At 31.2% G+C, this 15,981-nt stretch overlaps 1 protein-coding gene across 2 annotated transcripts in view; it reads left to right on the top strand.

Moving 5' to 3' along the window:
- Positions 1 to 270: 270 nt before the first annotated feature.
- Positions 271 to 15,981, top strand: part of Naus (cortactin binding protein N-terminal like nausicaa) — a 32,895-nt gene continuing 17,184 nt past the window's right edge. The window contains exons 1-5 of one of the 2 annotated variants that reach the window (XM_072546768.1): positions 271 to 646; positions 1,074 to 1,175; positions 4,674 to 4,922; positions 12,794 to 13,069; positions 13,179 to 13,339. In XM_072546768.1, the coding sequence (XP_072402869.1) occupies positions 500 to 646; positions 1,074 to 1,175; positions 4,674 to 4,922; positions 12,794 to 13,069; positions 13,179 to 13,339 (935 nt within the window). In that variant the 5' untranslated portion in view covers positions 271 to 499. Of the gene's footprint in view, positions 647 to 1,073; positions 1,176 to 4,673; positions 4,923 to 12,784; positions 13,070 to 13,178; positions 13,340 to 15,981 lie in introns of both variants that reach the window. The other variant, XM_072546767.1, reaches the window with a different exon arrangement.

Consider the following 15,981-nt stretch of genomic DNA (forward strand, 5'->3'; position numbering starts at 1 on the left):
TGCACGAACGAGATGCGCGTACTTATCTTGCCAAGCAGAGTGGGCATTCTGATTGTTTTATTATTCTGTGACAAGGTCTTGCATATATTTCCAGAACTCAACTTTTTGCAATCTACTTCATTTGTTTTTTTTTTGTCAAGAAGTTTGATATAAATTTGACAACAGTGTACTCAATATTACGGCATAGATAATAATATGTAATCTGCCAAATCTGCTTTATGTTTTGACAGCTAATGCATATCTATGCATCTCACAGAATATAATGTACATACTGTGTAAGTCAATTTTAGGGAGACACAAAAGTCCCTAACATTCACAGATAAAATCGATTGTCTACACTAACCTAAAAAGCATTTTGTTTCGACCAAGAAAACTAGGATGTAATTTGTAAATCAAACTTATTGTCCAAAATTTTTATCGACTACAACGGACATGTGAAATAATCGTTTTGGTTCTTAAAAAACCAAGAAAACTTTAGGGATAAACTAAATACTCCAATATGGCTACTAATAACATAGGAATTGACTGGCTGGGGACTATGGGTAGCCTTGGTGTTGGGGTTGATTTTGATAACTCTTCTGAACACCCAGGAACTTCCAACATGAATCAATATGAACAAATGGACCGAACGAATGCAACTTTAAAGGTAAGACTATGTTCAATAATAAAAGCTTAATATTTATTAAATATTCAACACATTTGTTATGCATGTGTGCTTTGTTTGTGTAATTACTTGGTTGAGTTTACTTAACTCTTCCTAATATATTTTAGTACTTTTTTTGCATTTCGTTACATTAGAAACAATTACGAACTATAGTAAAATCATTCATAATTTTAAAATTTGTATGAGTTATTTATATTTTCTAATATTTTTGTGTTTTTTGTTTGTAAATATTGTACGTCACTTTTTATGATAACTTTCAATGAACCATTATGATATTTATACTTTCAATTTCAAATAAAATATATTTTTTAATAAATAAACACTTTTAACACACACTGCTGAGTAAATGTTAATACCTATTTGTTTTACTTTCAACAAGAAAAATCTTTTACTTTATTTTTTTTTGTAGAGAAATCCAAAAATGGAATTATCCAAGAATGATCTCATCAAATTGGTTACTTTTTTTGAAGGAGAGATACAAGCCAGGGATATAGTCATTGCAGCTTTAAAGGTAGGTAAAAGTCCATAAACATATTGTTATAATCAAATATAAAAATGTTTCTTCTTAAAAAAAATACTTCTATTTCAATCTGATAATAAGTAATTACAAGTTGCTGAACTGAATTGTTATTAAAAAAAATAGTGAATTCTATAATGAGTATATGTTATAATTAGTTGGACGAAAGAAAATCTTGATCTAATCCAAATAATTTTGTTAAATTTAAGATTCTAGAAATGATTTACCATCTTAATATTTTTATTAAATTTTATTTCTTTTAAAATATTGTATGTGAGATGTCTAGGTAAAAGTTGATAAGGCCTGAAAACTAAGTTGTATAAGGATCATAATGGATATAGTTTTTTTTATAAAGAAAGTTTATATTCCTAATTCTTCAGGATTAGGTTTATAACTACAATAACAGTGCGTTACTCAGCTATTGGATCCATCAAAAGATCTTGCCCTACATACCTGCATTTTATGTAGTGACTAATCTACCAATGGCTACTTGGAATTTTTCTGCTGGTGAAGATCTTCAGATTTCATGCTCAAAAACTATCCAGCTAAAACTATTATGCGAATGGTTATTACTATTTACATCTTAGGAAATCCAGTGTAATACCTAATCAGCTTGTAGTATATTTAGATGGCTTATTCAATAGTATTGATCACTACCTCAATTGTGATGTGGTAATATTTTATGAAATATATTTTGATTTTGAAGTATGACAGATATTGTAGACATAAGGTTAGGTTAGGTTTAATATGAGTGGAAGCTTAACCACCCTTCCATTAGACCTAAGAGGTCTGGTGGCTCATCGGTAAGTTAAAGTTGTCCCTTCAGCCCAGCCTTTTTAACAAAGTATTATGACCTTAGGTGACACTTCTATGAACTTGTAGGGCTTGAGTTGATAATGCTCAAATGTATTGAGACTTACCCTATCCAACCCTGGGCAGTTGCACAGAATCTGCTGGTTATATGCAAGAAAAAAATCTAGAAAATCATAGATAAAACTGTAAATGATATGTGGTTAGGATATTCTTTGCTTGTGGATAATTTTTATAAGAGTGCTAATTTAGTGGAAATTATACTTCAAAATAATACATACTCTATTGGTACTTTAAGAAAACACAGAAAAAATCTACAAGATGTAGTTTTAGTAACTCTCAAGAAAGGGGAAACTTTAGCTAAATACTCTAATAGCATAATTGCAGGAGTATTGGAACATAAAGGACTCTATATCTGTTGAATTTAATAAAAGAGGGGTAATATTAGTAAAACATATTTCATTCTAGAATATAGAATAGTTATATAAGTAGAATCAATCACTTTGACCAACTTAACTTTTAGCTATAAAACCATGAGATGGTACAAAACATTGATATCTGTATTTTGTAAATGTTATTGTATAATTCATTCTACTTGTATAGAAAATATTCAGGAATCAAAAACAAAATTTTTATGATTACTACATGAAAATAATAGACATACTTTTACCACTACCAGATTGGTTGCCTCCAAGAACTTCTCAAGGAACTCACTGTGTGACACTCTTCAAAGAATTTAAGAAAAGGAGGAATGAGGATGAACACTATTTAAATGCTGCAGATACTGCTTCCTAAATAAAAAAGAACTCTACATTGCCTTGTGTCTGGAAAAACCAGGGTTGTGTGTTGGAACTTGTTTTGCAAATTTTCAAAAGATTAAAACTATTTCACCAATAACATTAACATAACATAACAAATAATATTATAGTTAACATTTAACATAAATAAATGTTTAGTAGTTGACTTTTCTCTAGAAATTTGATCACCTTGTTGATTTGGTCTGTGCTGTTTAATACCTTTTTGAAGATAGTACTGATACTGAGCTGTTGGCATATTTTGGCATAAAAAGGACATTTGATAAGTATATGTCTGATTCAGAGAGTCATATTACAGTGCTGACATTTTGGTTGTGGAGATGTTATAACATAGTCATGTGTTAGACTGGTATGTCCTATATGCAGTCTACATATGATTGCCATATTTTTCTTAGATAAACAGGTAAATAGGTTCACTAAGGGGTTTAATTTCATGCAGCGCTGAAGTTACTTTAATCCAGTGAATCTGCCAGGTGGATAGATTAAGCTTCTTCAGTCTAGCTTTTAGATCATTGCAGATTTGTATATTGATAATGGTGTCCATGGATGATGTGGCCTTTTTGGCAGGCAATTAGCTTTTTCGTTATGACTAATCCTGACATGGGATGGTACCCATATCAGAGTGACTGTTGTATTTTGGTTTATAAGAAGCTGATATGTGGCACGAATATCTTAGACGATAGGATAGTTGGTGGATATAGCATTAATGGAGTGTATAGAGGAAAGTGAATCAGTGCATATGGCTATGTGTGTATTTGAATATTGTTGGGCAAATTTGAAAGCTTGTGAGATAGCTATATTTAACTATTGCTATTCCTATATTAAGTAATTTAATCAAAGTAACATTTATAATTATAGTTTTACAGTGTCTGACTGAGTATATTTAAAATCTGAGATGAAAGCCTAGTTTACATGAGTCGAGTAGCTGTTCTAAGTTACTTGTACAAGTAACTTAAAATCAAGTATTCAAGTTTGAAGAACATTCAAGTCAAGCATTTACACTATTTAAGTAAAATAACTGAACTTAAACAGCGGTTCAGAGACGAGAGAAAAATGAAGCGAAAAAGATCATCTGTGCCAGCACCAGACTTTTTTTGATTTGCAATTTTAGCACATTTCCATTTATTTTCATTTCTTATTCGATTTTATTAATAGCAGAATCTCTCATTTGTTCATTTCTATACTGACTACTAGATAAATCTCAAAGATATGTTTTTTCTTCATACAACTGCAATGTTGTCCCCCACTTTATATTTTTTAAATAAAATTCAAATACTTAAAAATTGACTTCCAACGACCAATTCTTAACAGCAAGTACTTATTTACTTAAATGACTGTTTACATGAAGCAAGTGTGAGATAGGCTGTTTAAGTATGGTCTGACCACCACTGCATTCCATGGTGGGAGGTGCCTTCTTGAACAAGTAAGTTGGATGGCTTTCAAGTTACTTGACTTGCTTGGCCGCTTTTTTAAGTTCTTGATCGAGCGCTTGAATATTTGTCTACACAATTCAAGTTACTGGTTTCCATTTACTTGCTCCAAGTAACTTGAACAGCTACTCGACTCATGCAAACCTTACTAAATTCTCAGTTATATTGCACTATTCAGTTAGCTTCTTAAGGATATCAGTTTTATATTTTTGTTGTTAATTGTTTTGGTTCAACTTATTTATAATTATTGATTGTTCTTAATTCAGGGCACTGTTGTATTTTTTTAAATGGGAGCGTACCATAAATTAATAAATATATTGTGAAACTTAAGGAGTTATAAATATGTTGTGGAACATTTAGTATATTTTTAATGCATAGAATGAAAGTCTTCATAATGTGTATATCAACTAATGTACATTAAATTATATAATTTGTAGTCTGAGAGGCTAAAACAAGTAGTCAATGTGGGAAGGTACAGACCAGTGGTATTATCAGACCCTTATACAGCTTTACTTAGAGACAGTATTGCAGATGGGCCAAAAACTAAATCACCAGTCAGCGAAAAAGAAATGGCACAGGCAGCTGAGCAACAATTACATGCATTTGGGCAGCTAATTTTACAACAACGTTGGGCACATCAACATATGATGAATATACTAAAAGAAGCAGAAAATAAGCACAAGAAGGTAAATTAATTTTTTTTTATTGCTTTACTTTTATTTCGTTACTCTACTATAGTTAAAGTCACACTGAGAGTGCAGTATGGTTAAGATAGGAATGCGCATTTGCCAGATTTCACGCCATGTACTTGGCAGCAAACAGGTCTAAGTAGTGGTCACAGAATCATCCAAAGATCTTTACGGCGAGGCTCTACTATAATTAAAACTACCTTTTTTAATTTTAATTTATAATTCAAATTAGAATAAAACAAAGACATGGATATATTAAATAATTGCCGTCAAGTACTCAAATAAGGGGCATGAATTTTAATAAAAATTTTAAGTTTTTAGCGAGAATGTTATATTAAAATTGTATATTTTAGTAATCTAACAAATATATTTTAAATTACATTTTTTTATAGCTATACAGGGTGGCACCTCTGAGAACTGCATTGATCGATTATGGAAAAACTATAGTTAGTCAAATTTCGATAGGTAATAGATTTCGTGTATCATAATCCTATATCGGTTAGTCAAACGGTTTGACTTAAAGCAAAACGATTTGCATCTTGTTATTCCAACTTTTCATGAGTTATTAAAAAGCTTTCCAATGAAAAATACCCAAAAATACTCGATTTCTGTGCACCCAGCTCAATACCCCAGCTTAAATATTTTTTTTTTTATTATTTAAAGAGACAAAGTCGCATCCACCCAAAGGTTATTAGCGACATTCCTGTAACATTTGTAATAGTATTAAATTTAACATTTGTAACAATTAATTAAGTTAAATTTTGTGTAACATATTTATACATTTTAAGTAACCTAATAAATTGTCCGGAACAAAACTTTTGTTGAGGAGTGTTTTCAGGTTATTTGGCAAATTGTAAAACTGTCTTTGATTTACATATTTAGATTTAAGAGATAGGCGTGAGTATACCTACAGTGTCCAAGTCATAGATGTGCAATAATAGTTTGGCATTTTCTACTTCTGGCTGTGGACTTCCATGAAAAAATGTCACTTTTGATGGTTCTGAGTTTCGAACTAGAGTCATTCCACTCCCGATTCCACGCACTTAACACCTTATTTTTGAAGTAAACTTTTAGATCGCCTGCGACACTCTGACACACTGTTTCTGATGCATATTGGTTGAAGTTATATTTTTTTGGGGAGTCAGATTAGTTTCCTGTAGGCATATTACATCAGGAGATTGTTCACCAATTAGATGTTGGAGCATAGCAAGGCGATGGAAAAATCCATCAATATTCCACTAAAGTAGAGACTTGAATTTTAATGTTGGCTTAATTGAGATGTGTCACTTTCCGCATCCGATGCCTCATTGCCAAGATTATTATCGATTTTTTTCCTTATGGACGTGAATTTACGTTTTATGGATCTTTGCTTTAAAAGGGGGGTAAACTTGACTGAGCATATGGGACAAAGCTGATAGGTCTGTGGTATTTTCTTAAATTGTGGTTATAGGATCTGTTGATCCCGTGATATTCATTAGGAGCATGTTAAGTTGATCAAAGTTTAGAGGGAAAGGTAGAGGGTGATTTTCTATGAAGTTTTTAGCAGGGTCAAGTAAGAGAGAAAATGAGCATTCAGAAGTGCTTGCTGACCTAATTTTAGCTGTTTTAGATTTTGCTTGGACTTTAGGTGGTGGAAAAATGTTACATTCTTTTGGAGATGGATCTGCTTCAGGTGAAATAATTTCATCAAAGTTACGTTTTGGTTGATTAATTATGTGACTGTCCTTATTTGATGCATCTACTTTGTTCGGTATCTCCGGGATATTAGAAATAGATATTTGTTCACACTGAAAAGGGTTTGTGTCATTGGGTGCTTGCAAGGATATATTTGTTGTGTTGGATACCGATGCTTCATTGTTTTGGTTGGAGTTTAGTTGAGTTAGTGGTTCCGAGCACTGTGAAGCAATGTGACCTGGCTTCTTGCATCTAAAGCAAACTAAACTGTCTTGAGAAATGAATATTCTATATATCATGTTGTCAAAAACAAGAGTAAACGACTCTGGTAGTGTTAGACTGTGAGGACTGATATAGATTTGTCTTCGAAAACTAAGGATGTGATTGTACTCAGGCATAGAAGAACTAATTTTGAGGAATGTCATGGGGGAGACAGGAACTATGCCGATGTTTTGTTTGAAGAGCATACGCTGGAGAGCACAAGTCGTTCCGCTGGTGTAACTAGCCTTCTTGCTCTGACAATTTCACCTTGTATTTCTATTTGACCATGATTATTCATAAAATCATCCACTATTTGTTTATTGGATAAATACATACATATGCGATTATTAGATAATCCAGAAGAGATTATATTTTTCTGTTGAATTATATTTCCAAGTGGGAGAAGGTAGTCTTGAAGTTTGGTATTTTCTAAGGCATTAAAGATAATTGCTTGGGACTTTAAAGGAAATTGCACTCTTGACGCTGCCAAAGAGTATGACTGTGATGCGTTTATTTGACAGTCTTGTATTGTAGAACTGTTGTGTGATTCCATGTTTGAATTCATTTCGATGAACGTTAAGTGAAAAGTAAGTCCGACAGTGTACACCTGCTAAAACAGGTATATCAGTCTTTACTGAGAGCGGTACAAATCCAGTTTTGCTGGTAAAGCTGGATTTGTTAATTGACAACAATAACAAATAATTGCAATTTGCTGACTTTAATGCTAATTTAATTTGGATATTATGTAGAGTCTGTACACTTACAGTTTATTTCAATATATCACTGAGATTCACAATTTATAACTTATATTAAACTTTGTTAATGTTAAAAATATTCGGAGCCCACATTGAATACAACATTATAGTTATCGATGCAGAACCGAACCCCCAATGCATTTCATTCGTTATAGAAAAATCGAAGTTACTTTCGCTACTCTCCCCTGTATTCGCGTGTATGATCAATTGGTCTATGTTATCTTGCAGGTTGTCCGCGGTCCACATCTCAGTTTCCTTTTTCTCAACAGGACTGACATAATTGGGCCAATTTTGCTTTGTTACGCGTGCGAAGCTATCATCTATCAACTGGCGCACCTCTTCGTTTTTAAAAGGGGTAATATGGGTTGCCACATATTGCTTAACTTAATTCCACACCATTTTTATAGAATTTAATTCGCAAATTCGCTGTTTTATCCCATTGCCAGCTTCAATAGGGTCAGTCAGTTCTTCTACTTTTACTTTTATTGTTTTGTTTTGGTAGATATTTTCGATCGTTTCGATTATTCCTAAAGATATTTCTCTTGCGTACAATAATTGGATAACGTCTTGTAATTTGACTCGGTCAAATGCCGTTTTATGGTCCACGAAACAGATACGCCGATTTGTTATATTCTAATGGTTTCTCTTGCACTTGCCTCATTATAAATATAGCGTCGGTGCATGATCTTCCCGACCTAAAACCTTGTTGTTCTTCTGCTAATGTTATAATTTCATTCAGTTTATTTAAAATTACTTTGGTTGTTAATTTGTTTCCCTTTTTGAAGAGAGCTATTTGGATGCTTGGTCTCCATTTATAAGGAATTCTGTTTTGTTCTCTTATTTTTTGGAGTAGTTTTAGATTATGCCCATCCATAAATGTAAAGTAAATGCTTGGATGTTATATGCTAATTAAGACAAACAAGTTTATGGCCATATTTGGCTGATTATGTTTATGATAGTAATTTGCAGCGGAACTTTTACAAAAGAAATGTTACTCTTACGAATAATATTTAATTTTGCATAAATCGAGCATTATTTGTTATGAATTTAATCTGCGCGTTTTATTTATTTTTATATTATATATCATGTTGACGTTTTATACTCAAAATTCATAATTTTCATTATCAATAACTCATCAAAATGCTTAGGTATTCCAGGAATTATTCGAATTCGTTGAATGACATCGCTTATAAATCATATATGATTAATTTTTTTACATCACCACATATTTGTACATATTTTCACAATTTTTGTCTCATTTCGTAAAATCTACCACGAAACTATCCGAGCTTTGTATAAAAGAATCGTTACTCGACAAAGTACAAAACATTCAGAAAAAAAGTAATACATTGGAGCATTCAATTATTACAACTTTTACAATGCATAGAAGGTTTTGCTTATTTTTGAAAAGTGTGTTTTTTACTAGCTTTTCATTAAGCCTTCTACAAGTGTATAAACAATAAGGGTTTTTTGAAATTATCTTGGTCAATTCTTTATGTATTTTAATTTTGAAACTCTCAATCTTAAAGAAATTTTTATGATAAAAAAACGTTTTATATGCAAAAACTATATTTTTTCTATTTTTACGATTGTTTAATAAAAACAAAGCAAAAGTAGCTGTATGTCTTTACATAATTGTCATCAGCTACCCCTCATATATCTTTTAAATACCTGTATAAGATTTTTTCAGCTTTTTTTTTTTTTCTTGTCACTGGGGTAAACCAGTCTTATGTGAAAAACTGTGAAAAAATCACTAATTTCACGTAAAAATCTTATACAGATATTTGATGGTTCTAAAACCTTTAGAACCTCTCTACCTTAGAAACTCTACCTTTTAGAACCATCAAATATCTGTATAAGATCAGAAATCCGTGAAGACGTACAGCTGATTTTGCTTTATTTTTTTTTACTTAAAAAGTAAAAAAATATTTTTGTCTATAAAACATTTCTTATACATTTTAGAGTAAATTGGTTCAAATGAAAGTTGTAGATCATAAAAGTTATGTAACTTTTGAGTGTATCCAAATTAAAATAGATAAACCATTAGCCGAGATAATTGCAAAAAACATTATTTTTGTAGTAATTTATAAATGTTAATAACTTTTTTTGCTTAACGACATGTAATTTAGCTACTTGAAATTATGGCAATTAATAAGTTGTTTAAGTGTGCTAAATATGAACCACATAGAGCAAATATTTTATGTTATTCAAATTGTTTTTCCCGAAGAACGATTATTTAAACAACTGTACTTGCCCAAACAGTGAATCTACAGGTATTTTGTAAATTGCAATCGATTCTTTGAAGCTTCAGTTTTATATTATATTAAAAAAACTTGCAACATTTTATTAAATTTTTTATGTAAAAACAAGTTTGAAAAGGGATTTACTTTTTAGCTCATAAACATTTATAATAACTTTGATATTATTTATTCCACATACTTAGGCATATGTAGACTCAATAAAAAGCTGAAGAAAAATACACTTTCCAAAAAAACAGAACCTTCTATGACCAGTGGAAACTAAGAGAGCTTTTTATTCTTAAAATCATAACTTTTATTCTTAAACTCATAGCATTTTATTCTTAAAATCATACTTACATTGTTTATTAAGATTAGGAGCTGAAAGTTGAAAGGATTCTTAATGAAAATCTAAATTTTATGATCCAACTTGTAGATGGTATATACGGTGAAGGAGTAAAAAGTTATAACATGTTAAAATGATCATCATCGGCTCCACAACCCATGGTGGGTCTTGGCCTGCTCAAGGATCCATTCTCTCCTATTCTTCGCCTTGGCTTTCCAGTTTCGTACTCCCAACATTCTCAAGTCTTCCTCCACCTGATCCTTAAATCGTGCTCTGGGTCTGCCTCTCCTACTCACTCCATCTATTCTTTGGTTATAAATATGTTTTGGCGGCCTCATCTCATTCATTCTCTCTATGTGACCTAACCATCGCAGCCGGTTTATTTTGATGGACCTAATAATATCAGGTTTGTCATACAGGCGGTAAAGTTCGAAATTATAGCGTCTACGCCATAATCCGCCCTCCTGTACTCCTCCATAGATATGCAGGAGGATTTTACGTTCAAAGCATCTTAAACGTTCTTCATCGCTCTTTGTCATCGTCCATGTGTCCGACGGGTAGGTGAGGATGGGCTTGATAAGAGTTCTGTATCTCACTAGTTTCGTTCTTTTTGTAACTAGGCTTGTTGTTAAAAAAATTTTTAATCTATAATATGCTCTATTTGCCAGATATATCCGTCTGTTAATTTCTGCGCTTACTGCCTTATTCTGATTAATTTGTGAGCCTAGGTATATAAACTCTCTTACTCCTTCGAAAGTATATGTTCCGATCTTTAGATCTTCGGGTTGTGCTGCTTGTATATAATTTGATACTTTCGTATACTTCGTCTTACTAGTGTTAACCTCTAGTCCCATTCTTTTTTGTAGCTACTTCAAGAGCCTTGAATGATTCGACCATGTCCACCTTTCTTCTTGCAATAATGTCGATGTCATCGGCGTACGCTAGTAATTGTACGCTGCGATTACTAATAGTTCCTCTGGTTGTTATTCCAGATTCTCTTATCGCTTTCTCTAGTGCAATATTGAATAGAATGCATGATAGGCTGTCTCCTTGTCTAATTCCTATCTGAGACTGGAACGTTCTGGAAACTCCGTTCTGCACTCTAACTTTACACTCGACTCTTGAGAGGGTTGCTTTGACCGATTTTATTAAGTGTACTGGTATGCTGAATTCTATCATGGCCTTGTACAGTGCGTTTCTTTCAACACTATCATAGGCACATCTAAAATCAACAAACAGGTGATGAGTATCAATGTCATACTCATATGTTTTTTCCAGAGCTTGCCTTAGAAGGAATATTTGATCGGTCGTTGAAAAACCACAGTACTATCATGTTAAAATGATGGTACTCGTAAAAGTAGAGTTTTTTAGAGTGGAACTTCAAAGTGAAGTACGCTGGCAAAATTTGCAATAAATGGTTTTCTTGGAACATAGAAACTTTTTTAGAACGTAGAAAAAAAATTAGAAAAATTAGAAAAAAATTAGTAGAAGTAGAAAAAAACGGGAGACTATTATATTAAAAAAAATTTAAACTGGGGTAGTTTTTTTTAACACAGAAAAATTAATAACTAAATTTTACCATAAAAACATTCAACAAAATGTCAAACTCATTTTATTATAATAGCATTTAATGAAGTAGCTAATAAGTATAAATATTTTTGTAGTTCACCCCTCCACTTTTCCATGGCGGTATTTTACGAGTACCACTGTTTTAACGGGTCATAACTTTTTACTTCTTCTCGGTATATACCATCTATAAAATGGATTATAAAATTTAGATCTCCATTTATAATTCATTCAATACTCAGCTCTTAATGTTAATAAACAATGGAAATATGATTTTTAGAAAAAAAAAATGCTTTCTTTCCTATTGGTAATAGAATGATTTGCTTTTTTTTAAAGTGTGTTTTTTCACCATCTTTTTATTGAGCCTACTTACAAGCGTGTGACATAAAAAATGTTAAAGTTATTATAATTCTTTATAAGCTAAAATATCAGTCCTTTTTCAAACTGTTTTTTAATAACAAATTTAATAAAATGTTGCAGTTTTTTAATAAACCTTAAAAATGAATCCTAATAGAATCGATTTCGATTTACAGAATACCTCTAGAGTGACTATCTGGGCAAGAACAGTTGTTTAAATAATTGCTCTGCGAGATAAACAAATTGAATAACTTATAAACTGTTTGATCGATGTATTTGAAATTTAGCACACTTTAATAACTCATCATCTTGGTGAATTGTTTATGTATTTTAATTTAAAAACTCGAAAATTAAAGACCTTTTTAGGATCTACAATTTTATTTGACCCATTTTTCTTTAAACTGACTAAGAACCGTTTTATAGGCAAAAAACTATGTTTTTTACTTTTTAAAATTGTTTAAAATAAAGCAAAATCTCCCAGTTACCCCTCATATACCTTTTAGAACCATCAAATATATGTTTAGGATTTTTACGTGAAATCATCAATGATTTTCCCAAAGAGACTGGTGTAATAGTCATTAATGGAGATGTGTAATGGTTAAAGAAATGAAAAACAGTTTGAATATATTTCGTCTATGTTGAAATTAATTAATATATTTCTAGGTTATTCAGGAATTAGAGGAAGAAAAGTGTAAACATGAACATGACACAGCTCAAGGCGATGACATCACATATGGACTGGAGATGGAACGAACTCGCTTAAAACAAGAATTAGAAATGGAAAGAAACACAAGGAAAAAGTTAGAAAAAGAAATTAAAAGGCAGTTGGAAGTTGCCGATGATGAGAAAGCTCGTCAAAAGCAAATAGTTTTATTGTTATTAGCAGAAAGAAAAAAAATCATTGTAAAATACATTGAAGAAAGAAAGAGAAGCGAAGATCTAGCACAGGTTTGATAATTTTTTTTTTTCAAATACAAAAAATAAAACCTTTAACAACTTGTTTTGCAATACATTTTAGTCATAAAATTGTAATTGAAATATGTGAACAATGTTTTAGATATTATCTGAAGAAAAATCTCGAATTGATACTATGGCAGAGGGTTTGGAAGAAGAGAGCAAAAAGTCTCTTCAAATGGAAGCAGAACTCGAAAAACAGCTTTATGTCTATGAAAATGAAAAGAAGTCACTTAGGACTCAACTATTAGAAAAAGAACATAGGTTAGTTTGTCTTGATATATATATATATATATATATATATATATATATATATATATATATATATATATATATATATATATATATTGAAATATGAATGTAAAGTCATGGTTTAGATTTTTATTCACTATTTATTTACAACTTATTCACTTGTCAATTGAGGGGCTTAGAAGAAAAGGGATCCAAGTGCAATTTTACTAGTTTTGAGATATTTAAGTTTAAAGTTGTTTATATAATTAGAATTCCTTGTACATTAACTAGGGTTGTACATCATATTATTGTATTATTAAAAGAATCAGAAAACCATCATACCCACGCAAATTTTCAAAATAATAACTAATTCAGCTGTATTTTGAAAAAAAAACAGTTTGATTCTGAACGGCCAGGTAATTAATATCTGGACTAAAATATACACTAAGGATCTTTGCAGGAAAAAAAGTGACATTGAAAAATAGCTTTAATGGGTAAATTATGTATTTATAATAGGAAACGCTGCAAAATAAAAAAAACGACAAAAAGATCTTTAACTCTACACTAAGCAGAACTGCAATATCTTCCATATCTTCGCCAAACATAGTTTGCTGTGAACGTTTCAGTTTCTTCTTGAGATCATTCTTCAGAAACTTCGTTGACGGTATTTATTTTTGATTTTTTTTGTGTACATGTGGAAGGTTGTTGTAAAACTGGTGGTAAACCGGCGGAATAAAATCAAGAAGTTTTTTAATATTTTCCCAGTTCAGTTTATTGATTTTTATCGGCTGAATGTTAAGGATTTTTTCAAACATGTTCTCCATGCTAATAGTAGGACATCCAGCTTCTTTTTGTACACATACACATGTAAAAAATACAAACTCTTCATTTAAGGTTCCCTTAAAAGAAAACGAAAATGTTTTTTAAGATTTTTCATACAAATAGTACCACACTGGTCTCCATTTAAAAAGAACACATGTAGTGTCTTTTTAGGATCACTTATAACTCCGTTTAATAGTTTAAAACTGTAAAAGTTTTCTTTACTCATTCGGTGTACAATAAACTTTTTACAAGATTATTGAATTAGCTGGGCTCAGTGCTGTGGAACAAATACCTGTGGATTCTTACGCTTTACTTTTTCGATTATGCCAAAATCTCATGTCACATTCCATAAATGTATTCCAAATAGGTTCCAAAAACTTGTGAATCTCTTGAATATAATTACATTTAACCAAGAACATAAACAACTTTTCAATGTTTTTATTTTTGTTCTGCTCACCGCAGCAATCGCTATATGCGATGATCTTGGTAACACTTTTTGAAAGTATGTTTTTTACAAAATGAATGAGACACGAGCCAATTTCTTGAGATCCCCTGCTTAAAATGAATTCATCCCAGATGAACATTTCTGATCTTCCTGTGGTTATATTGTGAACACAAAAATTGTATGTCCAAAGCTGTCGCAAATAAAATGCTTTAGAAGTAGTTGTTAAGGGAGTGGGAAGGGTTTGCTGAAGATCAGATGACGTTCGTATCTACAGATGCTTTGTATTTTTCACTATCTTGTTTTTTCATTGTTTCAGCTTTCTTTACTTTCCGCTGATGAAGCTCTTGATCAAATTTGGCTATTTTTACTTTTTTTTAATCTGCTGAATAGTCTATAATATTTCTATAGGCGTCACATCTACTGCATGTATCTGAGTTTGGCCTGTGAAATTGTAGGTTAAATTCCGTGTTGAAAATATGTCTATAATATGAGAGCTTCACTGAATTCTCATGTTGTTCTTCACATTGTTGAACATATAACTGGTACATTTTGTTTAAATTTAAATCCGGAGATAAGCATCTTGTGTTTGAATTTGAATTCCTTGAATATTGACTTATATATTTTGGAAATTTGGTTCGATAACGCTATTACGTTTCTGTGGTCCTCTTAGATCTTTTTCACATACACCAACCTCATCAGTAATCTTACAAACAGTTCTAAATCTTTTATTACTTATGTTTAATGTTCCAAGAAAGAACAATTTGCAAACTGGCTTATTTAAAAGAAATATCTCGGTACTGCAGCTTTTATTTTTCTATTTCATTTATATCTGCAGTTATGATTGTACTCCTGCACAGAGATTGCCGCATGTATTTTCCCTTTATAGCTCACATATGCCATTCCAGTATTACCTATCTTTTTTGTTTCATTCATTTTCCATTATCTTTGATTTCTTTTCTTTTACGTATCTTTTTTAAGTTTACATTTTCTGACTGAATAAGGATTTTTCCAATGGTATTGAACTGTTAAACTCACTTTCTTCATCTGTTTCAAACGCTTCGACGTTACCTATAAACAAAAATATACTGATTACCAAATTGGTTTGAAAGTAATACTGCTAATATATTTAGATAATACTACAACAAAAAGTAGTAAAAAAAATTGAATTTTGTTTATGTATCAAAAGAGGCACGATTTAGCGGCAACCCGCAATCGCAATGAAAAATGTACAATAAATTCAATTTTAAAGTTAGCGAAAAGAACATAACCCAATCCTAAAAGACTTAACATTTTACACCTAAATAAATAAAAATCTACTTACCTTCTTTGCCACTGCTATAATTCATTTTATATTAATCCTTTTTAAATATTTCTACCGTTTTACATGCAATTTCAACCATAAAATATC

This window comes from Diabrotica undecimpunctata, chromosome 10 (assembly GCF_040954645.1).
Source record: "Diabrotica undecimpunctata isolate CICGRU chromosome 10, icDiaUnde3, whole genome shotgun sequence".
Lineage (NCBI taxonomy): Eukaryota > Metazoa > Arthropoda > Insecta > Coleoptera > Chrysomelidae > Diabrotica > Diabrotica undecimpunctata.